This window comes from Dasypus novemcinctus, chromosome 16 (assembly GCF_030445035.2).
Source record: "Dasypus novemcinctus isolate mDasNov1 chromosome 16, mDasNov1.1.hap2, whole genome shotgun sequence".
NCBI lineage: Eukaryota > Metazoa > Chordata > Mammalia > Cingulata > Dasypodidae > Dasypus > Dasypus novemcinctus.
The window spans coordinates 67,072,382-67,100,116 of NC_080688.1; the positions used below are offsets into that span (position 1 = coordinate 67,072,382).

At 43.4% G+C, this 27,735-nt stretch overlaps 1 protein-coding gene and 1 pseudogene across 1 annotated transcript in view; one reads left to right on the top strand and one right to left on the bottom strand.

Moving 5' to 3' along the window:
• Positions 1 to 1,025: 1,025 nt before the first annotated feature.
• Positions 1,026 to 27,735, bottom strand: part of MRO (maestro) — a 110,624-nt gene continuing 83,914 nt past the window's right edge. Inside the window, exons 11-12 of the mRNA XM_058277738.2 lie at positions 7,547 to 7,605; positions 1,026 to 5,986 (exon numbers count right to left, since the gene is read on the bottom strand). Coding sequence (XP_058133721.1) covers positions 5,914 to 5,986; positions 7,547 to 7,605 — 132 coding nt within the window. The 3' untranslated portion in view covers positions 1,026 to 5,913. The remainder of the gene's footprint in view (positions 5,987 to 7,546; positions 7,606 to 27,735) is intronic.
• On the top strand, positions 8,060 to 9,161 carry LOC139436687 (mitochondrial fission factor pseudogene; annotated as a pseudogene).

The following is a 27,735-nucleotide window of genomic DNA, read 5'->3' on the forward strand; positions in this document are numbered from 1 at the left end:
GTGACTTTGGCACCTCAGCTTGATCTCAACTTCTTCAACATGCAAACATTAAGTTTGTCAGATGTTGTCTCCCTGGGCTGGCATGGCTTCTAAGTTGAAGCCCTCTGTATAATTTTCTGCAGGCACCCACCCACCCTGTGTTGCCCTGTGTCCCTGTGTCTGAAGACTAAGCAAGCCTAGTGGTCTTATGAGCAGGTAGTAGGTCTCTGGTTCTTCTCTCTCCTGATATTGCAGGATTTCTAGCTGTAGGCAAGTCCTTCTCTAATAGTTCCTAGATCCCCAGGGGAGCAACTGATGCCAAAGAAGCCATCTTGGTCACCTCAGGACACCTACCACTTCCTTTCTCTTCAGCATAGGCTCTGAAATCTACATTTGCTGTGGAGGCCGCTGTGGCAGGTGCCCAAGTGAGCTGCTGGGGCTGCAGTATCTGCAGAGAAATTATGGTGAAGCCTTACACGGAGGCCCTTCCTGTGGCTACCAGAGTTCCTCATAATTATATAAATACAGCCATTTTCCTTTCTTTCTCGGCCTCCTCTGGCCTCCTCCTACTGCTTCAAGAATCTCGCCCTTAGGCAAAGGTTGGGAGAGGCGCTACGTCCCCCCAGGCAAATGGAATCCCAGCAGGGCCCTCCTCAGCAGGCCTCCAAGCAAGCCCAGACACGTCTCACCAGGCCTTGGACTCAAGCCAGAGCGCCTGCTGTGCAAGTGAGAAACAGGTCACCGCTTGGATTTTCTCTTCTTGAAAGAAACGTTATTGATTTAAAAGAGGGAGGGGGGAAACGCCTGCTAGGATTATAGGATTAGGCTCTATGAAGTTGCTATTAAAGTTTTATGAACACTGGCCTGGCTGCCAGGGTGATTATCCCACAGCCCAGCAGCTGTTCTCCCACTACCTGGCTCCAGTTTCCCCATGCTGCTCTGCTCTCGGAAAGGCAAAGCCAGAATCCTGGCCCTGGAGCCCCAGAGCATGCTGGGCAGAGCAATTCTCACCCTTCACACTTCTGACTGCTTGCAGGAAACGCCTCAAAGCCGCTTTGTGTAATTTTTGTTTTCCTTTCTCTTTCACACCCCTCTATGATGGCCCCTGGCCAAAATCAGTCTCCTCTGTGCCTTCCCATCCCCTATTTTCTCACCTGCTTCAGCACAGCCTGGGGGAGGCATTGCATTTGCGCAAACCAGCAGGATGACAGATAGGCCATCGGTATTCTTGTGGGGAGCCCAGGGATCCACTCTTCGTGGGAGAAGAATTCCTGGGTAGACTGATGCATCTGAATCAAGGTCAGGATCCTCACTGAAGAACCTGCTCTCTCAGCTCCACCTCCACTTTCTGGTGCCCACTCAGGGCTGTCTTGGGTCAAAGGCAGACCTTGGCCAGTCCCCAGTGTGGCAGACCCGCCAGAGGCCCTGCCGTCTGATTTATTAACAGGTGACTAACACAGTAAAGTGCTGAGGAATTACCGTGAGGATGTGAGGATGTTCTGCAGTGGCTGGACTGGAATCCAAGCACCCTGCAGGGAACTTCTTTTCAATTATTAGGTAACTAGCTGTCCAGTCCAGGCTCCATCCCTGTGGGTTCACCACAGCAGCCAAGGGCCAGTGTGCCTGCCACCCCACCCCCTACTACCCCCTCCACCCAAGGCCTGATTTGTACTGTGAAGGTCTCATTCTGGATACCTCCCTTTAACCAAAGGGTGATAGAGGAAAGAGTTGGGAGCCCGAGGTCACTCACTGCCCCCACATCTCGTCCTCCTCGAGGCCACTACATCCTCCTCTAAGCCTGGCCCCAATCCTTGACCTTAACTGGAAAGTGTAGTGGGTTTTTCTAACTCCATTTCTATGACCCACGGGGCTACAGAGGTGGTGATGGATTAAAACCATCTGTCTGGAAAGTCTGTGTGTGAAAGGGAAAGACGCGGGGACAAATCCTCACTTTTGCAGTGGCCTAGTTTAAATAGCTCCCAGTTGGAGGATGCTGTCAAAACAATGTTTGTGTGTATGGACTGCTGTGTGGGAAGATGATGAAGCGGGAGGGCTTTTGCACTACTTCTGTACAGCACTGGGGGAATCGAATCGCATACCCCGCCAAAGGCAGGTTTGGGTTCCAACCCCTGGTCCTGCGAATGTGAACTCATTTATAAATAGGACTTTGAAGATATTATTAGTCAAGCTGTGCCCAAACTGAATGGCGGTGGCCTTAATCCAATATTGCTGAAGTCCTTATAAGCAGAGGAAACTGGGTAGGAGAGGTAGGAAAGCAGCCGAAGCTGGAAGTCAACAGAATCCGGAAGAGAAGGGAGATGGCACCGCCGTGCACTTTGCTATGTGACAGAAAAGCCAAGGAACTCCAAAAAGTGCTGGCCAGCCAGAAGAAACTGGCTCCCAGAGAACGCAAACCTTCTAGCCTCTGAAACCATGAATCAATAAAGTCCTGTTGTTAAGCCAAACCTTTGTGTGGCATTTGCTTTAGCAGCAACCACATAAGATGAAATTTAAGTAAGTTTGCTTGGGGAGGGGAGGGATATGATAATGCCCAGCGGAAAATTTGTGCTATTCCAAGTTAAAAACCTCAGCAGAAGTTCAGGGAAGGTGAGTGGGGTGCCCTTACAGAAAAGACTCCAGGGGGCTGAGGGCTGGGACCAGAAGTCACATCATGACTACATGCGGGGGAGAGAGGAAAACTGCCAGCACAGCAAACCACCCCAGGATGAAGCGGCCCCAGACTGGTCTCCTGGATTTCCACAGGGAGCACCCCGGCCCCACTGTGCAGTCACCAGCTCTGAACATCCTCCACTTCCCACAACCCCAGCGTCTCTCAGTCCCCATCTAACTCCCTTCTGTTGTGGGCAAAGAAAGGGGGGAAGGGGCTTGCCCACAGTGTTTAAGGGACAAGTGCCTACCTACCTGCCTTGGGGGTGAAATGTCAGCTAAGGAGGAAAGTTAAGCAGCTGGAATTAGGGCTTTGAAGTGCAAACCCCAAGACGCTGAGCCAAGGGAGTAATGGCCACAGGGTGGGGGGGAAGCATAGTATTTTTAGATATCTTGAGAAGCTAAGGGGATACTAGAAAAATGCCCACTGGAACCACTTGGCAAAGGGGGAAGGTTGGGGACAGTAAAAGGAGAGGGCTCGTTCCCAGGTCAGGGCCAGATATGCTGAGAAGGCTGTGAGAACAGAAATGGAAACTCCAGGGTCACGCAGTGTGCAAGGCAGAGCTGAGAGGAGCCCTGGGGCATCTGTAAAACCCAGAGCAGCTGGAGTGAGGGGAGAAGGCGCCTGGTCCAGGAGTCCTGCAACCCAGCCCTCAGATGAAGAGCCACGCCCTGCAACTGGCCTGAGCCCCTTCCGGCAAAGGAAAGGAAGTGGGCTGACTGCTGCTCTCCTGGTGAGGTGGGCTGTGGGAAGCAGAAATGTGGCAAGGTTTGGGGAGGAGACAGGGGTTCTGGGTTCCAGGCTCTGACTGTGAATGGGTCTGCATGGGGTTGTTGGTCATGCCCTGTCTACACTGCATGGTCAGTGGGGGGTATTAGTCATGCCCTGTCTACACTGCATGATCAATGTGATCCCCTGGGTTGATGGGTCCAAAAAGGCAACTGTGATAGTCTGACAGTCTTGTATAAATCCCAAAAAGAAAAAGATGTTTTTGAACTAACCCATTCCTGTTGGGGGGAGACGCTTTTGATTGGACTATGTCAGTGAGGTGGGACGCAAGCTGAGTCTCTGCCTCCTTACTGGAGCTGATGTAGACAGAGACACACACACTCAAACACACATGCAGGAAAGAAGTTGCCACAGTTGACCCAGCCATGGGAGAGGGAGGACTCCAGTTTTGCCCCCAGCTGAGATCACGCAGAGAAGCCCAAGGAGGCTCAAGGAGCCCAGGCCCTGGGGGAGAAATGACTGATCGGCCACAGCTGAGTTCAGGGAGAAAGAAGAGCGAGACTGGCAGCCACCGCCCTTTGCCCCCAACCCCCATCTTGCCTGATTGCTCCACGGCAGCATGCCAGGATCACCAGGAATGCCTTGAATTGGACATTTCATGGCCTCAGAATTGTAAGCTTTTACTCTAAATAAAATGCCCGTCATAAAAGCCAACACATGTCTGGTTCTTTGCATCAACACGCTAAGGCAAACTGAGAAATAGGAGGAGTTGCGGCCCACACACCTGGTGGATGGCCCCAGCTGCCCACGGGAGGCTTTCTTTGGGCAGGTCTTCGCAGCAACAAGAGCCCAGGCTGGGCCCTGTGAGACATGGGCTGACACACCGCACGTTGATGAAGCGCCCGCCGTGGGGCAGGCACAGTGCTTGGAGCTGGGCGTGCAGCAGTGAACAGAACAGGCCCGTCCCTGCCCCAGGAGCTCACAGGCAGGCGAGGGGAGCAGAAGTTCACCCCTGTAGCTGCTCCGGTGCCTCCAGCACCCCCAGTATCGCCCAGCCTCAGTCCCCGGCTGGTCCTTTCACTTGGGGATTCTGATGCCTTCCATCTGCCACTCCCAGGAAGCTGTGGACCCCAAATTAGATCAAATGCCTGGTGATAGAATTACCAGAAAGTACAAGGAGTGCCAGGATGGGGAGTGGGGTGAGCAGGCAGGGAGTGGGGGGCAGTTGAGCAGACAGCAGCCTGCAGCAGCTGCAAAGGCCTGGAGGAGGCTAATGAGATTTGACTACTGAGCGAAGTCAGAGGAACAGCCAGGAGGAGCGCCCTGCTCTGCGTCGGCCCACCTCCCCACCTCCCACCCCTGCCCTGCCTGAAGTGCTTCATCTCAGTGGAACCCTGAGCAGACCTCACCTCGTGATAGGGCCCATAGGATCTGATGTCCAGGGCTCCAAAATGGACCCAAATACAAAAAGGAGCTCCACCCACCCACAGGGTAGAGGGAGAAAGTTCCACTAGGAGAGACCCTTTCCCCTTTGGGAAGGGGACTTTAGAGTCTTGTCAAGGGCCGATGGAGTGTCCTTGGAAACCACTAGATTTCAGCCTCATGAGGCATTTACCGCAGTGTTCATGAACTCATCTTAAAGGAGGGGACAGAGCCTGAAGCCATGGCTCTTGTAAGAAGGTGCCCCCAACTGGAGTGAAAGGAGGGACGAATGGGAGGGGGGCGAAGAGGAAACAAGAGGGGGTGGGGGTGGGGGTGGGGGTGGGGAGGGCAGGTGAAAAGTGAGGGAGAGCAAGGGTGGGCAACTCTGAGATTGAGGGAGTGGGGAGAGAGGGAGAAAAGGGAGATAAAAGAAAAAAAGACAAGAGGGGAGGACGTAAGCAGAAAGACAGTGTCTTGTGCCTTGAATACTGACACCACGTTTTTCCACTTTCCTCATCTGGCACAAGATCCGCAGCAGCTTGTTTTCGTGGGAATTAGAAGGTCACTCCGTTTGGTCTGTATTTCCCCACAAACTGTTTGTCCCAAGGAATGTCTCTACCAGTGCATCACTAACGCACAACCGGCCCCCTGGACACCAAGAACACGCATATATTTGGGGACACGCAGAACGCACTCACCAGGTAGGAAAGCTCCCAGTTCCAGAACCAGGGAAAGGTGTGGAGTGGCCTTTCGTAGCCCTGGGACGGGGGGAGCGGGGAGACACCCCTGCTCACCCGCGCTCCCTGCAGCCCTTTCTTCCACAGGTTGAGCTCTGCTCCTCACTGCCCTACAAGGCTAGAAATATCCACTCTGTGTCCAAGACCCCAACCCGAGACCCAGCTGCGGAGCCTGATGTCGTCAGAATCAGGAAGAAACTAAATGAGCAGGAACCAGTTGGATTTAGGAGAAAGAGATGCTGAATTTATAAAGTCTGTGCTCACTGTGTTACAGCCCCTGTCTGAACTGGATCCGCAGGCCTCATTGCTCCAGCTGACACGCACAGTAAGAAACGAGGACATCTGGAGGCCCGGAGACCATTGGCAGTTCAGCAAGTATCAGTCTGAAAACTGCTCCAGTCCCTCAGAACTCAGGCCAGGCCCCTCGTCCTCCTGTGCCTCCTTTTCTGACCTGCAAAACCAAACAATTAAAAATCACTTGCCTTTTCCCCTCAGTGAGCAAACATGTATTGAGGGTCTACTATACCCAGGAACTGGGACAACTGCTAAAAAAAAATTGCAATGGGCTTTGAAGAACAAAAAAGCACCCGCTTCCCTGTAGAGAGGGCTTTAGAGCTGGGCATCCACTCGTGACCTCCACAGAGCCCCATGAAGAAGGTGGGAAAGTTCCAGATGAGAACTCTGAGGCCCAGGGGCGTTTGGCAACCTGCTCTGTCCATGACCTTCCTCCTGGCCCATGGTGGGTCTGGGCTATGGAAGCAGATCCCCGGGACTGGAGGCACAGAGGGCCTAGCTGGTCCAGAGGTTTGGGGGTTGTGGTGATTTGGAGCTACGAACCCCAGAAAAATAAGTTCTTAAACCTAATTCCAGGGAAGCAGATGTGGCTCAACTGATAGAGCATCCATCTACCATATGGAGGGTCCAGGGTTCGATCCCCAGGGCCTCTTGACCCACGTGGTGTGGTGAGCTGGCCCACGCGCAGTTCTGCTGTGTGCAAGGAGTGCCGTGTTACGCAGTGGTGCCCCCACGTAGGGGTGCCCCACACACCCCATAAGGAGAGCTGGCCCTCATGAAAAAAGCACAGCCCGCCCAGGAGTGGCGCCGCACACACGGAGAGGTGACACAGCAAGATGACGCAACAAAAAAGAGACGCAGTTTCCCAGGGCTGCCGGGTAATGCAGGCAGACACACAGCGAATGGTCACAGAGAGCAGACAACAGAAGAAAGGGGAAATAAATAAATAAAAATAAATAAAAAATAATAATAACCTAATTCCATTCCTGTGGGTGTGATAGGGAAGGTCAGAGAAAGAGAATGAGGGAGCAGCCAGGAGCTGAAAGTCAATGGAACTGGAAGAAAAGGGACAAGCAAGGAGAGGCCACCATGAGCATTGCCAGGGGACAGAAAACCTGAGGACTGAGGGCCACAGCCAGCCCCAGAGCACCATAGTCTTCTGGGAGAAAGCATCACCTTGAGGATGCCTTGATTTTGGACTTCCCCTGGCCTCAACACCATGAGTCAAAGAACCGCCATTGGTTAAGCCAATTCCTTGCGTGGTATTTGCTTTAGCAACAAGGAAACCAGTACAGGGTCTGTGCCGTTCCTGCTGCTGTGCCTCCGTTTCGTCTCTCTTTCTCCATAACCACTCTGCTTTCCTGCCTTCCTCAGCTGGCTGGAGCCTGATGGTGGCCCCAGGTGGCTAATGGGACTCCAAGTGATGAAGAAAAGGCGGAGCCCTTGGATAAAGGGACCCTGCTCCATGGAGTCAAGGACATGGGGTGAGGAGAGGAGACCCTTCACCTCAGAACTCCTGGTTACTCTCTGTGATGATTTCTTCCCTAAAAGACAATGCAGGGCAGAGCCACAGTGGCCGCATCCGTACCATGAGTGTTGGGACAGATTCATTCATTCTCATCCATGCGTCTGTTTACTAAACAGCTATTTGTTGAGCAGAGCTCTGTGTCAGGCACCATGCGGATATAGTGATGAACAAAGCAAGGAAGAGCCCTACCTGCTAGAAGCCTGTGGTCTAAGTGCAGTACACTTCAACCTTTTCCCATCATGGTACACCTAGAAAATGAGAAAACATATCAGGTGTGTCTTTCCCAGCCCGCTGAGGGCCACTCTGGCCTGTGCCTTGCCCGGGGTGACTTTGTGCACTTGGTCAATGGCCTTTAAGATCACCCCGGGAGCCGGGGGTGGCAGCCCTTGCCAGGGACCCTTCAACAGACCCACGGGAACAAAAGTGACTCTAAATTCATCACACACACGTTGGTGCAAGTTAAAGGATTTACTATGATGCCCAGAAGCAGATAAGGCCAAACAGCAAGCAGCTGTTGATACACATTTCTGGAAAATCAGTGTCCATGTCGTTGTGTACAACTCCAAAAAAAGTTCAGATCTGTAGAGGAATTGTTGCATAAAGTAAACTGAACTACAGAGTAGCAGTATTTTAATAGCTATTGTAGACGTGTATTTACTGTATTAAAAACGAGTAAAAGAATAAGCAGTGACCCCACTGGGAAGGGTTAGTAGGACAGCATTTCCTTCGGCCACTGCTGCTGAGATGGCAGAAATTTGTTGAATTCGGTATGAAATGGAATACACCAAAGGTATTAGTGAATGAGGGTCCTGGAAAAAGTAAAGGTAGCACCACCAAATACTGACATGGAGCAAGGATTCCAAGAAGGAGTTCCAAATGCTAGTGTAATAATGCAGGTTCCAGAGAGGACTGTTGTAGAAGGAAACAATGAAGACATTCCATTTTCAAGACCAGCAGATCTTAACCTTATTCAGTCAACTGCCTGTAAATCTCTGGCACTAAAGCAGACTTGACCCAGTGGTTAGGGCGTCCGTCTACCACACGGGAGGTCCGCGGTTCAAACCCCGGGCCTCCTTGACCCATGGGCAGCTGGCCCAAGTGCAATGCTGATGCGTGCAAGGAGTGCCCTGCCACGCAGGGGTGTCCCCGCGTAGGGGAGCCCCACGCGCAAGGAGTGCGCCCCATAAGGAGAGCTGCCCAGCGCGAAAGAAAGTGCAGCCTGCCCAGGAATGGTACCCCACACAGAGAGCTCATGCAACAAGATGACGCAACAAAAAGAAACACTGATTCCCGTGCCACTGACAACAATAGAAGCAGACAAAGAAGAGCACACAGCAAAACAGACACAGAGAACAGACAACTTGGGGGGGAAAGGGGAAATAAATAAATAAGTAAATCTTTAAAAAAAACAAAAACACCATCTTGTGGACTTATGCTAAGTGAAAGACCACTAGATCTTCTGGATATAGAAAGACCTCCTCCAACCCCTCAAAATGAAAAAACCTGTACAGTTGGCAGGTTAAAGAGAGAGTGCTTTGTAAATGAAAATGCTATTGGCCAAAATGAACAACTGATCAGAAATGATACCATGTATAGGATTTCAGATGTTGATACATTAGTTGAAGGAACTTCAGATGACATGACTGGTGTAGATGTAGTTTCAAGACGACAGATAATTAAACTAAATAGACGTCTAAAACTTCTAGAAGAGGAGAACAAAGAACATGCTAAAAGAGAAATGGTCCTGTATTCAATTACTGTACCATTCTGGCTGCTTAATAGCTGGCTCTGGTTTCACCACTAGAGGTAACCTCAGCTTTCAAAAATATTTATCTTAACAGCTAGAATTATAAAGAATTTACAAACTTCTTTTGCATTGTATGCTGTTTTATAGTCCATATCCTGGAAATGTATTTCTTCCAAAAGTGGAAGGGAACAGACCTAGATGTGCAGAAGTAAAGATAAGTTATGCCACTCAGCTGTACTCACTTTTAGCCAGTTCTACAGTAACACCTACTTAAAATTTTTCCTTTGCATATTTTGTAAATAGGTGCCAGTTTGTTTTTGAAAGGAATCGATTCTTTGCTTTGTTGTTAGTTTACACAACTCATTCTCTGAATGAGGGAGAGAGAGCAAATATCTGTAAAAGGAAAACAATATTTTGTCTTGTTTTTCAAACATTGTTAGATTAAACATTCTGTTAGTGGACATTTTTGCATCTGTAACTCAATATGAACACTTTTGAAGTCATGGTCTGATGTCAGATTTAAGAAAATCAAGCCACCTAATAGATTGTGTTTACTTCATTAAGCATCTGTACAGATTAAATTAAAATAGTTTCTAACATATCAGCTATCATCTAATATGTGTGCAATATATGCATTATTTTCATTTTAGTTTTGCAGATGGTTTTCTATAAAATATGTTTTTATGAAGTCCATGTGTGAATGATTTTAAAAACTACAAAATAAGGTACAAATATAGTTATATTTAATAAACTGTCAACCTATATATATATGTGTGTGTGTATATATATTTATACATCAGGGTGAATGATGAGGCTGATCTGGTCTGCTGGAGGGACCAGGCTTTCCACCCCCACCCAACGCAAGGGCCAAGGGGCTCAATATCATAGCTGTGCCTGTAGCCTATTTGCAGTGGCACACTGGCTGGGAACCATATTTATAGGGTTACAGGTGGCTCTCATTTACAGCTCCTGGGACAGTTTAGCACAACCAGGACCAGGGCACTATAACTTGTGGCAGTTTTAGAACAATGCTGCAGATTCTTGACAGCACCCCCATGAAGAGGTAGAGTCGTGTCCCTTCCCCTTGAAAGTGGGCAGGCTCACCATTGCTTCAACCAATAGAGCACAGCAGAAGTGACACCTTGTTACTTCTGAGACTGGGTAGTTAGAGGCCAAGCAGTCGCCATCTTGTTTACTGAAACACCTCCTCTAGGAGAACTGGGCCCCTATGTGAGAAGTTCAACTCTCCTAAGACTGCAGTCCTGGAGAGACCACAGGTAGGTGCTCCAGTCAGCAGTCCCAGCTAAGCCTGTCTGAAGGCTCAGATCGGATATGTGAGCAAAGAAACCCACAGGTGACTTCCGCCTCCACCGCCCCAAGTCTTTCCCAGATGGGGCTCCAGACACCCAGGAGCTCACAGCCATTTTTTCTGTGCCCTGTCTGAATTCCTGATGCACAGAATCCTTGATAGAATAATATGGTTGTTTTGCACCTCTAGTTATTGGGCAGTTGTTATGCAGCAATTGAAAACCCAGAATAAAGTCAGAGCTTGGGCTGAGGCGGCTGGTTGGCTGGCCTGCCCCAGTTACTAAGGGAAGACTCTCTAATGCATGTCATCAGAAAGTGGGGTGAGCTAGGGTCATTCTAGCACCAAGAGAGACCCTTGGGAAACAAAGATGCTCTGGTACCATGAAAGGACCTCGGTGGTGGTGGGAGGATAGCATGTAGGACAGCAGATCCCCGCCCCCAACTTCCTGGCAGGGGCAAAATCAGTGTTCCTTCAGCAGGTCAGGCTCTGGCAGTGGTCTGCAAATCCATATGGCCCAACCTAACACCTCTTCCTCCAACCTTCTCATGGATTTTTTTTTTTAACATTTATTTTTCGTTTATTTCTCTCCCCTTCCCGGCTGCACCCCCCCCCCCCCCCCCCCCCAGTTATCTGCTCTCTGTGTCCATTCGCTGTGTGTCCTTCTGTGTCTGCTTCTATCCTTAGCAGCAGCACCGGGAATCTGTGTTTCTTTTTGTTGTGTCACTTGCTGTGTCAGTTCTTCGTGTGTGCGACGCCATTCCCGGGCAGGCTGCACTTTCTTTCGTGCTGGGTGGCTCTCCTTATGGGGCACACTCCTTGTGTGTGGGGCTCCCCTACATAGGAGACAGCCCTGCATGGCACGGCACTCCTTGTGTGCATCAGCATTGCGTGAGGGCCAGCTCATCACACAGGTCAGGAGTTCCTGGTTTTGAACCCTGGACTTCCCATGTGGAGGCGGCCACTCTATCCATTGAGCCAAATCCGCTTCCCTTCTTGTGGACTTTGTAAGTACTCAGTTCCCTGTATTCAATTCTTTTCCGCTGGCAAGAGCCAGAGTGGCTTCTGATATTTGCAGCTGAACCAACTGATAAGGGGTCCACACATCCTGCTTAGACTCCTAGAGCCTGCTGAATTCCTGTCCATTTCTGAGATAGGAGCTAGGACTTTTCATTGATTATTTGAGCTACCCATTATCCCTCCAGCAAATTCTCCTCACTTTGCCAAAACTGATTTCTGTAGTTTGCAACCAAAGAACACTAACAGACAAAAATTTTAAGAAACAAATTGAATGCCTGTCTCCTGTCTATCCCCCTTTGAAGAACTCATTTTTAGGAGAATAGTGAACAATGACAATTTCCATAGTAATGGAAGATGTCATTAAGAATTATTTTAGTTCTTAGGGGTGGCTTTTTTTGCCCAGAAAAGAATATTTAGGAACTACTTTGGTATTTAAAGTTACTACTTTTGAGTAATAATTTGTTATTACAAAACCAAATTCAATGGCCATATTATTTCTAACTTTTTAAGCTTATCTTAGACATAATGTCCTATTTATAAATCTTGCCAATTTCTATAATAACTTTAAGCACTTAAGTTCCTTTAAATATTTTAAATGTATTTATAAATATAATATGCTCCATTTCCTTTTTAAAGTAATTCAGTTGTCTGACTAGCCAAACTAACCAAAGTACTTAATTTTTAAAATTAGTTTATTGAAGTATATCACTCACACATAAACATACATAAACAATAAGTGTATAATAATAGTTGTGAACTTACAAAACAAACATATATAACATCATACAGGACTCTCATAACTCACCATACCATCAATAACTTGCATTGTTGTTAAACCTTTTTAAATAATGATTAAAGAGCATTGTCAAAACATTACTACAAACTATTTCCCCCAACCAACACTATTATTATTACCTTTATATCATTTATATATGAACATACATAAATAATTAAATGTATAGTAAAAGTTGTGAACTTACAAAGCAAACATGCATAACATCATACAGGGGTCCCATATATCAATCCTCCACCAACACCTTGCATTGTTTTGAGATGTTTGCTACAAATTATGAAAAAATATTGTGAAAAATCTTACTACTAATCATAGTCCTTATCTTACATTTGATGTTTTTCCCCCGACCCTCCCTATTATTATTTTTTAAATATATTTTTTATGACAGAAATTGTAAATTTATAAAACAGTCATGCACGTATGCAGAATTCCCAAACAACACCCCTCCATTCACACACCACACTGTGGTGGAACATTTGCTACAGAAAAGATAATATCATCTGATTGTTACCATGTCCATAATGTACATTTGGCTCACATTTTCCATACTGCCTCATTATCAACACAGTACATCTTTCACATAAATGCAAGAATATTACATTATTACTACTAACCATAGCCCATAGGTCATTCCAGCTGTATTTTTCCCATCCTTCTCTACATTCCCAACACCCTGCAGTAGTGATGTACATTTGCTCTAGTGCACAAAGGACACTCTTGTATCTGTACCATCAACCACAATTCTCATCCACCTCTTGGTTTACAGTGCTATTCAGTTCCTAGATTATTCTCTAGCATTCTGTCAATTGGCATTTACATATCTAGACTACCATTTTCAGCCACATTCCCATTTATAAACTAGCTGTTACTCACTATGTGTTACCATCCACTCTATACATGTCCACACTATTACAGTAAAGCTAATTAAAACTTCTACCTACATTAGACATCAGTAGTCCATCTCAGTCCTCCTCTTATCTCCTTTAAGAATCCACCACCTACCACCAGGTCTTGAAGATATTTTCCTACAATTTCTTCTAGAAGTTTTATGTTTCTTGCTTTTATTTTTAGCTTTTTGATCCGTTTTGTGTTATTTTTGGATAAGGTGTGCGATACGGATCCTCTTTCCTTCTTTTGGCTATGGATATCTAATTCTTTCAGCACCATTTGTTGAATGGACTGTTCTGCCCAAGCTGTGTGGGTTTGATATGCTAGTCAAAAATCACTTAACCATACATGTGAGGTTCTGTTTCTGAGCATCAGTTTGGTTCCATTGGTCTATGTGTCTGTTTTTATGCCAGTATCATGCTGTTTTTACCATATTACTAGATAATAAGATTTAAAGTCTGGAGATGAGGGTTCAATTTCCTTTTATGATGTTTCTGGTTATTCAGGATCCTTTACCTTCCAAATAAATTTGATGATTGTGTTTTCATTTTTTTTCTTTTTTTTTTAATGCTGGTGGAATTTTTATTGGGATTGCATTGAATCTGTATATCAGTTTGAGTAGAATTGACATCTCAATGATATTTAGTCTTCCAATCCATGAGCATGGAATGTTCTTCCAGTTATTTAGGGGTTTTTTGATTTCTTTAAACACTGAGCTGCAATTTCTGAATACAAGTACATTACATCGTTGGTTAAGTTTATTCCTGACTAATTGAGTTTTATCTGCCATATTTTATTTTCACCACTCTTTTAACACACTTTCAGTTACTTTTATTGATAAAATCTTCACTTCTAGACTCTCTTCCAGGCCTCTCTCTCCTGTCTTTTCTTTTCAGGCTCTAGCACACCCTTTAATATTTCCTGAAAATCTGGTCTCTTACATAGAAATTCTCTCAGTTTCTGTTAATCTGTGAATATTCTAATCTCACCTTCATTTTTGAAAGACAGTCTTGCTGGATATAAGATTCTTGGCTGGAAGTTTTTCTCTCATACTATCTTAAACATATCAGATCACTGTCTTCTTGCCTCCATGGTTTCCGTTGAGAAATTAGCACTTAATCTTATTGGGTATCCCTTATATTTATGCATTGCTTTTCTCTTGCTGTTCTCAGAATTTTCTCTGTCTTTGGCATTTGACATTCTGATGAGTATGTGTCTCAGAGTTGGTCTATTTGGATTTTTTCAGATGGGAGTATGCTGTGCTTCTTGGACATGGATATTCATGTCCTTCAATAAGGTTGGGAAATTTTCTATCATTACTTCTTCATATATTCCTCCTTCCCCTATTCCCTTCTCTTCTCCTTCTGGGACATCCATGACATGTATGTTTGCACATCTCTGACTGTCGTTTAATTCCCTGAGACCTTGTTCGATTTTTTCCATTCTTTTATTCATCTGTTCTTTTGTATGTTTACTTTCAGAGACCATTTTTTCAAGCTCACCAATCCTTTCTTCTGCCTCCTCAAATCTGCTATTACATTATTCCAATGTTTTAAAATTTCATTTACTGCACCTTTCATTCCCTTAAGATCTGCTATTTTTCTTTGCATGCTTTCAAATTCTTCTTTGTGCTCATCCAGTGTCTTTTTAATATCCTTAATCTCTTTCGCCATCTCATTGAATTTATTAAGGAGATTTTTTTGGACATCTATGATTAGTTGTCTCATCTCTTTTATGTCATCTGGAGGCCTATCTTGTTCCTTTAACTGGGCCATAGCTTCCCGTTTCTTGGTGCTTGATGTGGATTGTAATTTTTGGTTGATGTCTTGGCATCTGGATTACTAGAGTATTTATTCTGGGTGCAGTTTTTCTCTTTAGTTTATGCCTTCCTGCCCTTTCTCCCTTGCTGGTTGTAAAGTAGGAGCTAAGGTTGTAATTGGTGCTATAAGTTGTGGAGGCTCAAGCTGCCCTCATTGCACCAGGGACTGATGAAGTTTCTCCCTACTTTCTCCTTTGCCAGGGGAAGGGACAGAGTCACAGCTGTGTGAAATAATCTAAGTCATGCAGGCCTAGACTGTAGTTGCCCAGAGAGACTGATAAAGCTTCATGCCCCTTTCTTCCCTGCCTAGGGTAGGGATGGAGCTTTTTAGCCATTTGTATGTCTTCTTAGGAGAAATTTCTATTTTAGTCTTTTGCCAATGTTTTAATTGGGCTGTTTGCTTTTTATTGTTGAGTTGTAGGATTTCCTTATATTCTGGATATTAAACCTTTATCAGATATGTGGTTTCCAAATATTTTCTCCCATTGAATAGGTTGTCTTTTCACTTTTGTGACAAAGTCCTTTGATGCACAAAAATTTTTAATTTGGGGAAGCAGATTTGGCCCAATGGATAGGGCGTCTGCCTACTACATGGGAGGTCCAAGGTTCAAACCCAGGGCCTCCTGACCCATGTGATGAGCTGGCCCATGCGCAGTGCTGATGTGTGCAAGGAGTGCCGTGCCATGCAGGGGTGTCCCCTGTGTAGGGGAGCCCCACGTGCAAGGTGTGTGTTCCATAAGGAGAGAAGCCCAGCACAAAAAAAGTGCAGCCTGCCCAGGAATGGCACCACACACACAGAGAGCTAAAGCAGCAAGATGATGCAACAAAATGAGACACATATTCCAGGTGCTGCTGACAAGAGTACAAGCGGATACAGAAGAACACACAGCAAATGGACACAGAGAGCAGACAACTGGGGGTGGTGGGGTGAGAAATAAATAAAAAATAAATCTTAAAAAAAAGTTTTTAATTTGGAGGAGGTCCCACTCATCTATTTTTCTTTTGTTGCTTATGTTTTGGGTATAAAGTCTAAGAAACCATTGCCTAACACAAGATCCTGAAGATGTTTCCCTACATTTTCACCCAGGAGTTTCATAGTTTTGGTTTTAAATTTAGGTCTTTGATCCATTTTTAGTTAAATTTTTAATATGGTGTGAGACAGGGGTTGCCTTTCATTCTGTTGCATATGGATATCCAGTTCTCCCAGCACCATTTGTTAAAGAGACTATTCTTTCCCAATTGAGTGGACTTGATACTTTGTCATTTACTTCATACAAGTCCTTTATATCCTTGGTTAAATTTATTCCTAGATATGTGATTATTTTCATTGTTATCATAAATGAAATTTTTCTTGATTTCCTCCTCAAACTGCTCCTTACTAGTGTATAGAAACACTATTGATTTTTGCACGTTGCTCTTGTGCCCTGACACTTTGCTGAATCTGTTTATTAGCTCTAGTGGCTTTTTGTGGACTTTTTAGGACTGTCTATATATAAGATCATGTCATCTACAAATAGTGAAAGTTTTACTTCTTCCTTTCCAATTTTGGTGCCTTTTGTTTCTTTTGCTTGCCTAACTTCTCTGGCTAGTACTTCCAGCACAATGTTGAATAACAGTGATGACAGTGGGCATCCTTATCTTGTTTCAGATCTTAGAGGGGTAGCTTTCAGTATTTCACCATTAAGTATGATGTTAGCTGTGAGTTTTTCATACATGCCCTTTACCATGTTGAGGAAGTTTCCTTCTATTCCTGTTTTTCAAAGTGTTTTTTATCCAGAAAGGATGCTGGATTTTGTCAAATGCCTTTTCTCCATCAATTGAGATGATCGTGTGGGTTTTTTCCCTTTATTTTATTCATGTGGTGTATTGCATTAATTGATTTTCCTATGTTGAACCATCTTGCATACCTGAGAAAAAACCCACTTGATTGTGGTGCATAAATCTTTTATTGTGTGGCTGGATCTGATTTGCAAGGATTTTGCTGAAGATTTTTGTTGTTGCTGTTGAGGATTTTTACATCTATATCTTTAAGAGAAATTAGTCTGTAATTTTCTTTACTTTTAGTATCTTCATCTGGCTTTGGTATTAGGGTGATGTTGACCTCATAGAATGAGTTTGGTAGAGTTCCCTCTGTTCAATTTTTGGAAAATTGGACCAGGATTAGTATTATTCTTCTTAGATCAACTGGGAGAATTCACCTGTGACGACATTTGGTCCAGGGCCTTTCTTTGTTGGAAGGTTTTTGATGATTGATTCAACGTCTTTACTTGTAATTGGTCTGTTGAGGTCTTCTATTTCTTCTAGTGTTAGTCTAGGGTGTTTTTATGTTTCTAGGAATTTGTGCATTTCATCTAGGTTGTCTGATTTATTGGCATTCAGTGTTTCATAGTATCCTTTTATGATCATTTTTATATCTGTGGGTTCAGTAGTAATGTCTCCCCTTTCACTTCTGATCTTACTTATTTTTGTATCTTCTGTTTTTCTCTGTCAGTCTATGTAAGGGTTTGTCAATTTTATTCATCTTTTCAAAGAGCCAGCTTTTAGTTTTGTTCTCAATTACATTTATTTCTGCTCTAAGATTTTCCATTTCTTTGCCTGTTGTTGATTTCCAGCCTCATTCCATTATGGTCAAAGAAGATGCTTTTTATAATTTCAATCCTTTAAAATTTATTGAGACTTTTTTTGTGACCCAACACACTGTCTATCCTGGAGAATGACCCATGTGCACTTGAGAAAATGTATATCCTGCTGTTTTGGGGTGGAATGTTCTGTATATGTCTGTTAAGTCTAGTTCATTTATCATATTATTCAAGTTCTCTGTTTCCTTACTGATCTTCAGTCCAGATGTTCTTTCTATTGATGAAAGTGTTGTATTGAAATCTCCATATTCTAGAAGTATCTGTTTCCCTTCAGTTTTTCCAATGTTTGCCTCATGTATTTTGGGGTACCATGGTTTGGAGCATGAATATTTATGATTGTTATTACTTCTTGGTCGATTGCCCCTTTTATTAATATATAGTGTCCTTTTGTCTCATAGCAGTTTTTATTTATTTATTTATTTTTTAAAGATCTATTTATTTATTTAATTTCCCCCCCTCCCCTGGTTGTCTGTTCTTGGTGTCTGTTTGCTGCGTCTTGTTTCTTTGTCCGCTTCTGTTGTCGTCAGCGGCACGGGAAGTATGGGCGGCGCCATTCCTGGGCAGGCTGCTTCTTTCTTTTCACGCTGGGCGGCTTTTCCTCACGGGCGCACTCCTTGCGCGTGGGGCTCCCCCACGCGGGGGACACCCTTGCGTGGCACGGCACTCCTTGCGCGCATCAGCACTGCGCATGGCCAGCTCCACACGGGTCAAGGAGGCCCGGGGTTTGAACCGCGGACCTCCCATATGGTAGACGGACGCCCTAACCACTGGGCCAAAGTCCGTTTCCCTCATAGCAGTTTTTAGCTTAAAGTTTATTTTGCCCAAAATTAGTATAGCTACCTCAGCTCTTTTTTGGTTACTATTTGCATCTGTGGCAGTTTAAGAATATTTGTGAATTCCAAAAACAGAGATTATGTTAGTAAACTGGTCTGTTCCTCTGAGTGTGATGCCCTTTGATTGTATTAGATTCAGCTGAGATGTCTTTGATTAAATTACAGTAAGATTAGGGCTTTAATTTGACAATGTAATTAGGGCAACTCAGTTTGAGTCCCTACCCCCTTTGTGGGCTGAGTGTGTGTGTGTATATATATATATACACACTCAAGGAGGACACAGAAGTAGATACATGGAGAAGAGCACAGAGGAAGAGAGACAGCTCCACAGACATAGCAGAGGCCCCAGGAAGAGAGGAGCCATTTGCCTGATAGTTTGCAGTTGAAGTGAACAGACCAGCTGAGCCATATGCCAGCCTACAGCTGAGATTGGAAGAAGCTGGGCCCAAGGAGCCTTAAGAGGATAGAGGAAGGTTGAACCCTTGCAGATATCAGCAGACATCTTGCTTCAACACATGGCAACAGAGAAGTGAGGAGGTACATTTTATGGTTCCTTGGGTTGGACTCTTTAGGGCTTTGTAATTGTAAGTTTTTACCCCAAATAAATACCTTTGTAAAAGCCAACAGATTTCTGGTACATTGCATCAGCACCCCGTTAGCTGACTAATATACCATCCTTTCACTTTCAACCTGTTTGTGTCTTTGGATCTAGGGTGAGTCTTTGTAAAAATTCGATTGTGCTTTTTTATCCATTCTGCCAGCTGTGTCTTTTAATGGGGAGTTTAATTCATTAACATTCAGTGTTATTACTGTAAAGGTAGAACCTACTTTAGCCACTTTGTCCTTCGGTTTTTTATATATCATATTTTGCCTCTCTTTTCCTTTATGCAAATGCCTTTTCTGTATTGTTGCTCTTTTGTGATATATTGGATGGATCCTTTTCACGTTTTTGTTTCTGTATATTTGTAAATATAAATACATTCTTTGTAGTGACCTTAGGGTTTATATTACACCACCTACATCTATAACCTACTAATTTGAAAAGATACACACTTAGCTTCAATAACATACATGTTCTCTGCTTCCATACCCCTTTAGTTCCCCTTGTTATGTTGTTTTTGTCCCACTTTATATTTTGCATGTCCATTATCAGGAAATAAGACTTTTTCTTGTTCACTTTTATTCTACTCTTACAGGAATGAAAAAGTACAATTGTATATTTTAGATACAGTACTATGGGTTTTGCATTTATCCTTTTAGTTACCTTTATTGAAGATCTTCATTTCTTCACACTATTCCAAGCCACTCTCTCTTGTCTTTTCCTTTTAACATACAGAACTTCCTTTAGTAATTCTTGTAGGGCAGGTCTTTTGTTTATGAATTCTTGCAGTTTCCACTTGTTTGTGACTATTTTAAACTCTCCCTCATTTTTGAAGGGCAGTTTTGCCAGGTGAATAATTTCGGGCTGACAGTTTTTCTCTTTCAGTACCTTACATATATCATACTGCTACCTTTTTGCCTCCATGGTTTCTGATGAGAAATCAACACTTAGCCTTATTGAGGATCACTTGTATGTTTTTTTTTAAAGATTTATTTATTTCTCTCCCCTTTCCCCCCACCCCGGTTGTCTGTTCTCTGTGTCTATTTGCTGCGTCCTCTTTGTTCACTTCTGTTGTTGTCAGCGGCACAGGAATCTGTGTTTCTTTTTGTTGCATCATCTTGTGTCAGCTCTCCATGTGTGCAGCACCATTCCTGGGCAGGCTGCACTTTCTTTCACGCTGGGCAGCTCTCCTTATGGGGTGCACTCCTTGCGCGTGGGGTTCCCCTATGCGGGGAACGCCCCTGCATGGCATGGCACTCCCTGCGCGCATCAGCACTGCACATGGGCCAGCTGCACACAGGCCAAGGAGGCCCAGGGTTTGAACCACGGACCTCCCATGTGGTAGACAGATGCCCTAACCACAGGGCCAAGTCTGCTGCCTCACTTGTATTTAATGAATCACTTTTTTCTCGCTCCTTTCAGAATTCTCCCTTTATCTTTGCCATTTGACATTCTGATTAGTTTGTGTCTTGGACTAGGTCTGTTAGGGTTTATTCTGTTTGAAGTATGCTGCACTTCTTGGATATGTGTATTTGTGTCTTTCATAAGAGTTGGGAAATTTGGGGCCATTAATTCCTCAAATAAAATTTTTGTGACTTTTCCCTTCCCTTCACCTTCTTGGAAATCCATGATGTTTGTGTACTTCATGCTGTCATTCAATCCCTGAGACAATGCTCAATTTTTTCTATTCTTTTCTCTATATATTCTCCTGACTGTATTATTTCAATTGCCCTGTCTTCTAGTTTGCTGACTCTTCTGCCTGTTCAAATCTTTTGTGATAGGCCTCTAGCGTATTTTTTTTATCTCTAGTATTGTGTCTTTCAGCCCCATAATATATGTTATGTTTCTTATTAAACTTTCTAATTCTTCTTTATGTTCACACATTGTCTTTTTTTTTTTTAATATCCTTTATCTCTTTATGCATATTTTCTGTCATCTCCTTGAATTGATTTAGGAGATTTATTTTAACTTCTTTGATTAAGTCCTCCAAATTCTGTGACCTCTGAATTTTTTTATTTGTTCCCTTGACTGAGTCATATCTTCCTGCTTCTTAGTATGGCTTGTAATTTTTTGCTGATGTCTGGGCATCGAATTATCTTGATGAGTTAACTCTGAAGGTCAGTTGCTCCCTCTTGCTTAGGGTTTTATTGTTGATGGGCTTTGTGCTAAAGCTCTCTTTTCACTCTTGGTCTAATTTATCCTAGACCTTCAGCATAGCCTGAGTTTAACTGTTCAGATTTTCTCAGCTCTTCATCTGATTCTTGCCCTGGATATTTTGTACTATTTTTAACATTGTACCTTTTGTGCAATTGTTTCACCTCCAGGAAAAAGCTTCCTTTCCTCTTTTCTTTCTCTAGGAATCTTGATCTGTTCCATTTGGTTTCATGCATAATTTTCTTTCCAGCTCCTATGATTAGTTTAAATTCTGTCCCTTACTCAGTGCTCTCGTTTCCTTATACTTTTCTGTTCTAGGACCCATCCTGTCTTCACAGAAGCTCAGTTTGACCTCCTCTCCTTTTTTCTGTGAGGCTTTTCTGCCTCTGGTTTCTTTCCCAGTAGGCACCCCAAGGAGCCTAATGGGATCAATCCAGAAAGGTAGGTCACTCCAGAAAAGTCCATTTTGAGTTTAGGTGGTCCAACCAACAGAACCTAAACTGAGTGCATGCACCTTTGCCAACAGTTCTATTTCCCCATGGGTCCTTTTGCATGTGGCACAACTTAGAGGCTTGTGTTCTGCCCTGAGTCTCTACAGAATTGAAACCCTTTGCCTGGATACGCATGGAGTTCTAACTTGATGATGTGAGTGGCTCTATAATCTGCCTCCAAGGTGGGAGGAACTCTGGCTGCTGCCTCTGCATTATTCCCAAACTATGCAGGACCGAAGGGAGTGGAAGGGGTACAGATAGTCATGTCCAGGACAGTTATTTCCTACCTGATATTTTCTCTTCTTTTCTTTTTCTTTCTTTCTTTTTTTTTTTTTTTTTTTTTTTTTTTGATTCAGCATTTGTGGAGTCCTTCTCCAATCTCTTCCATCCTCCAGAGTTCTAAGCAAGTGAAATTTGTCTATTTATTTGCTGACTCTCTGGGGAGATCTTTTCAGGGGTGTCTTAAATCACCATGGTGATGATGTCATCCTCCCTTGCTTTTCAAAGACTAAAATTCTCTTCCACTTTTCAACTTAAAATCTAAATCAATTGTGCAGTACACTAATATGCCCAACTTTGCAAGTATTTCTGGATACCTCTGCATCCACCTCTCATCCTCTCAGCCCCCATTTTGCTATATCCATTGCTTCAGCTTCCAGTTTTGCACAGATGAGTTCTGAGAGCATCTCTCCTCGAGTCTCTCTTGCTTCTTGTCTTGTTTTTCAGACACAACGGCAAAGGACACCCAGGAAACCACTCAGCATTCATACATCCACACAGGGATGAAGAAGTGTAACGTATTTGACACCCTGTGGGGGGTATCCACTTGGGGAACCAATGCATAAATGCTTTCCTTGCCATTTGCTGGGGAGATAATTCTGAGGTACATTCCACATGGCTCCCCAAAGGTGCTCAGCAGGATGGAGCCTCCATTGCCCACAGCACTGACCAACTCAACTGTGCATACTGTTTATTGTTTTACTCTTTCCTGTCCCATTCCTGTTCCTTATCAAAGTAAACCACCTGTCCATAAGCCCTCCTCCACATTCTGCCTTCTGGGGGCAATTAAGGTTAAGAAAAATACCAAGATGTACAGATTATTCCCAAATTTTATACAATAATAACACTATAGGTTTGATTCCTTTCATAATCTATGTTCTCAATTCTGAATCATTACCAGAGCTAAAAAATCCTTTCCCCCAAAAGGAAAATTTAAGAAATTCTTATCAATTTGAGGGTTTCCAAGTAAATTTGGAGTTTCCTTTTGGCTGGTCATTTTTGTGAATTGAGTGGAGATTCTGGCAGGACATGGAATCTGAAACCTTGGCTCCCCAGGACAAGTTAGAGCCCTCTTCTACAGTCACCATGCCAATGTAAACCAAGGTCCCTGCCTTCCAAATGGGGTTGTGAAAACATAGATCATACACTACACATTCTTTAATACAGCTTTGGCTAGAAAATGAAACTGAAGCAGAATCATAAGCCCCAGGTAGCAGTTGCTAAAAAAGAACCCCAAAAGGATGAGAGATTGTTGATACAGGTGCTTTGAGAAAATAAGTCCTGAGGTATCCATTCAATCTTATTAAGTAGAAAATGAAAATAATAGTGAATATTTATACATCTGTTAACAAATAATGTAAACCAATTCTATCCACAGTCTTATCTTGTCATGAGAGTTGAAATTCTGTCTAGTTTGCTAAAAAGTGAAAAGAGCTTCAAGGTAATATTAACAGTTTTATTCTTATAGTTCTAAGAATTTTGACTTGTAATCCTGAGATTAATATGTTTGTTTTATGCAACTACATTTGTGAGAATGTTTATTGTAGGAAATGGTGTTTTTTCACTCTTAGTTATACACTATACTTGTCATAGGAAGTAGATTATCCCCAACAATCTTGGTGACTATGATTTCACTTATCAGGCTCAAAAGAACTCAACCCATATAAAAAGATTTAACAGGTTTTCTTAACATTAGGAACATGTCTGAAAGGATATTACTTCTTACAGTATTTATTTATAAGTAAAGTGGTTCTCACGGATTAACCTTAACCATACTTTGACAGGGCAATCTTATTGAATTCAAGTCACACATTATCTCTCTCATTCTTAATTCTAATGATCATGTACTCCTACCCCAAACTAGGCTGCTCAGTCGCTTGGTTGGATTTGACTGTTTACTTGGTTCTATTCAGAATTCCTTCCATACTTTTCTTACAACTCATATATTTTAAATGGTATTTGATTGGATTATGCATATCTCCCTAATTTTGTCTGATTTAATAAATCATAATCTCCAAGGTCATACTAATGACAGGAGAGACTTCAACTTTGCAAACAAGTATTATTGGACAATGTTTTAGTTTCCTCACTATAAAGCAAATACCACACAATGGGTTCTCTTAACAATAGAATTTTTTTTTACTTTTTTTAAAAGATTTTTCCTTTGTTTATCTCACCTTTCCCCCCCCCCCCCCCCCACACACACCCCAGCTGTCTATTCTCTGTGTCTATTTGCTGCATGTTCTTCTTTGTCCACTTCTGTTGTTGTCAACGATATGGGAATCTATGTCTCTTTTTGTTGCATCGTTATCTTGCTGCGTCAGCTCTCCGTGTGGGTGGTGCCATTCTTAGGCAGGCTGCACTTTCTTTCACACTGAGCGGCTCTCCTTATGGGGTGCACTCCTTGAGCGTGGGGCTCCCCTACGTGGGGGACACCCCTGGATGGCAGGGCACTCCTTGCGTGCATCAGCACTGTGCATGGGCCAGCTCCACACGGGTCAAGGAGGCCTAGGGTTTGAACCGCTGACCTCCCATGTGGTAGGCAGATGCCCTATCCATTGGGCCAAGTCCACTTACCATCCCCTTAAATTTTAATAGGCTTCTGGTTTATTTCTAGTCAGCCCCAGGTGCTAGTAATCCCAAACCATCATTCTTATCTAGTTTTAATTTTGTGGTCTAAGAGTGGACCTGGTAATTTCAGTTCCCTAGCATTTAGTCTTGGCCTTGGTGTTCTGTCCATCCCTGTGGACTTCAGTTTAATGACATACCACTTAAACATTTGAGTCAAACCTGTAAGCAGGGGTTTATGACTCTTACCTCCAGGCTGCATATCTGCTACATCTCCATTATAAGAGAGACTTTATTTATCCCTTGTCAAGTAGAGGATCATTAACTGAAATTGCTGGGGTGAAGAGTGTGTAGTTGAAGGACATAATCTCTTATTTTAGAAAGGGAAATATAAAATCAGATATACTGGTTTCTTTAACACAGAGTATGCTTTTCATTAAAAGGGAAACCTTGAAATAAATCATTTGGACCTGAAAGTACATTGTTATTTAGTATCATAAATCCCTTCTGAAAAAAGGAGTTAGAAGATACAGAATATTTACGACCCAGGGAGCTAAACAAAAAAAAACCCCACAATTTTCTCACTGCTAAGATTGACACAGGTCTCAAAAAAGACCATTTAATTATGCTCTGTCCTAAAGACATGTTTCTTTTGTGTTTTCCTGCAATTCAAATCAAGAAGATAAGAACTCTTGCTAGTAAATTTTCATTCCAGAACCATTATTCACCCATCTGAAACATGTCTTACAGTTGTGTCACTGTCAGGATTTGTGAAACAAGATTTAGATAATTGTGGAAAATCAAACATGACTCATGCAGGGGGTGGTATATTTATTTCCTTTTGGCTGTGTAATAAATTACCACATAGTTAGCAGCTTAAAACAACTCCATTTATTGTCCTGGAGTCTCTGTGGGTCAGGAGACTGGACACTGCTTTGCTGGTCCAATGTTCAGGGTCATAAGGCTGTGATCAAGGTGTCGGCTGGGCTGTGTTCTTATCTGGAGGCTTGATGGGGGAAGAATCCACCTCCAAGTTTATTAATGTTTTGGCACAATTCATTTCCTTGATCTGTATGACTGAAGGCCTGGGATTTCCCTTTGCTGCAGCTGCAGGCTGCCTTCAGGTCCTAGAGGTATTCCACAGTTCCTAAAGACTATCCTTGGTTCCTTTCTTCTCCAGCATGGCTGTTTACTTAATCAAGCCAGCAAGGAGAGTCCAGCACCTTTGCCATATTCTATAGTTAAAAGCAAGTCACCTGGAGGAACATTCATTCACCGCTGGTGGGAATGTGAAATGGTGCAGTTGCTGTAGAAGACAGTTTGGTGGTTCCTCAGGAAGCTAAGTATAGAATTGCTATATGACCCGGCAATCCTGCTAATAGGTATATACCCAGAAGAACTGAAAGCAGGGATGCAAACAGACTTTTGCACACTGATGTTCATAGCAGCGTTATTCACAATTGCCAAAAGATGGAAGGAACCCAAATGCCAGCAACTGATGAATGGATAAACAAAATGTATATAGATACAATGGAATATTTTTCAGCTATAAGAAGGAACAAAGTCCTGATGCATAGAACAACTTGGATACCTTGAGGACATTATGTTGAGTGAAATAGGCCAGATAAAAAAGTACAAATAGGGAAACGGACTTTGGCCCAGTGGTTAGGGCGTCCGTCTACCACATGGGAGGTCCGCGGTTCAAACCCCGGGCCTCCTTGACCCGTGTGGAGCTGGCCATGCGCAGTGCTGATGCGCGCAAGGAGTGCCGTGCCACACAGGGGTGTCCCCCGCGTAGGGGAGCCCCACGCGCAAGGAGTGCACCCATAAGGAGAGCCGCCCAGTGCGAAGGAGGGAGCAGCCTGCCCAGGAATGGCGCCGCCCACACTTCCCGTGCCGCTGACGACAACAGAAGCGGACAAAGAAACAACGCAGCAAAAAGAACCGGGGGAGGGGGGGGATTAAATAAATAAATAAATAAATAAATAAATCTTTAAAAAAAAAAAGTACAAATATTGAATGATCTCACTACTATGAATTATAATAAGCAAACTCAGAGTGTTAGAATCTAGAATATAGGTTGCCAGGAGATAGAATGGGAGCTGATGCTTAATTTGTGCAGAATTTCTAATTAGGTTGATTGCAAATGTTTGGAAATGGATAGAGGTGATGGTAGCACATTATTGTGAATGTAATTAGCAACACTGAACTATGTGTGTGAATGTGGTTGAAAAGGAAAGTTTTGGGCTTGTATGTTACCAGAAGGAAAGCTAGAAGATAAAGCCTGGGACTGTATTACACAGTGAACCCGGTTGTGGATGACTGTGGTTCATAGTACAAATCATGACATTATTAATAATAGGGTGGTATATAAGAAAAAATACACCTAATGCAACCTATAGAGTTAACAGTAACATTTTAATATTCTTTCATCAATTGTAAAAAGGCACCACACCAATGCCAAGTGTCAACAATAGAGGAGTATATGGAAATGTATTTTTACATGAATTTTATGTAAACCTACAACTTCTCTACTTTAAAAAAATATATGCTAAGTGAAAGAAACCAGACACAAAGTACTACATGTGGTATGATTCCATTTGTATAAAAAATAAATCTATAGAGACAGAATTAGATTAGTGGTTATGTAGGGTGGGTGAAGGATAGAGGGATTGAGAGGTGACTGCTAAGGGGTATGGGGATTTTCTTTTTGGAATAATGAAGATGTCCTAAAATTGACTGTGGTGATGAATGCACAACTCTGTGATTACACTGAGAGCCATTGATTGTACACTTTGGATGCATTGGATGGTATGTGGACATATATCAACAAAATCACTTTTTTTAAAAAGCAGGTCACATGTCCTGCCCGCATGCAAAGGGAGCTTACGTTAGATTGAAAGACTCTGAGTCATTAGGAGTTAGGAAGACCAGGTTTGAATCCCAGCTATACCACTTTCTAGCTGTGTTCTTGGGCACATGGCTAAACCTCTGCTAACCTCAGTTTACTTATCTATAAATGGGCTAATAATATGCATATTAATTAGGATGTGTTCAGCTGCAGGCAAATGAGTCCCAATGAAAAGTAATACAAGAGATTTATTTTCTTATAACAAGAAATCTGGAGGTGAGGCAGTTTCAGGGGCAGTTATTCCAACACTGCAATGTCATCAAAGCAGGATTTTACTCTTTCTTACGTTCTGCTCACCATGTAGTTGGTTTTGTTCTCAAACTTGTGCC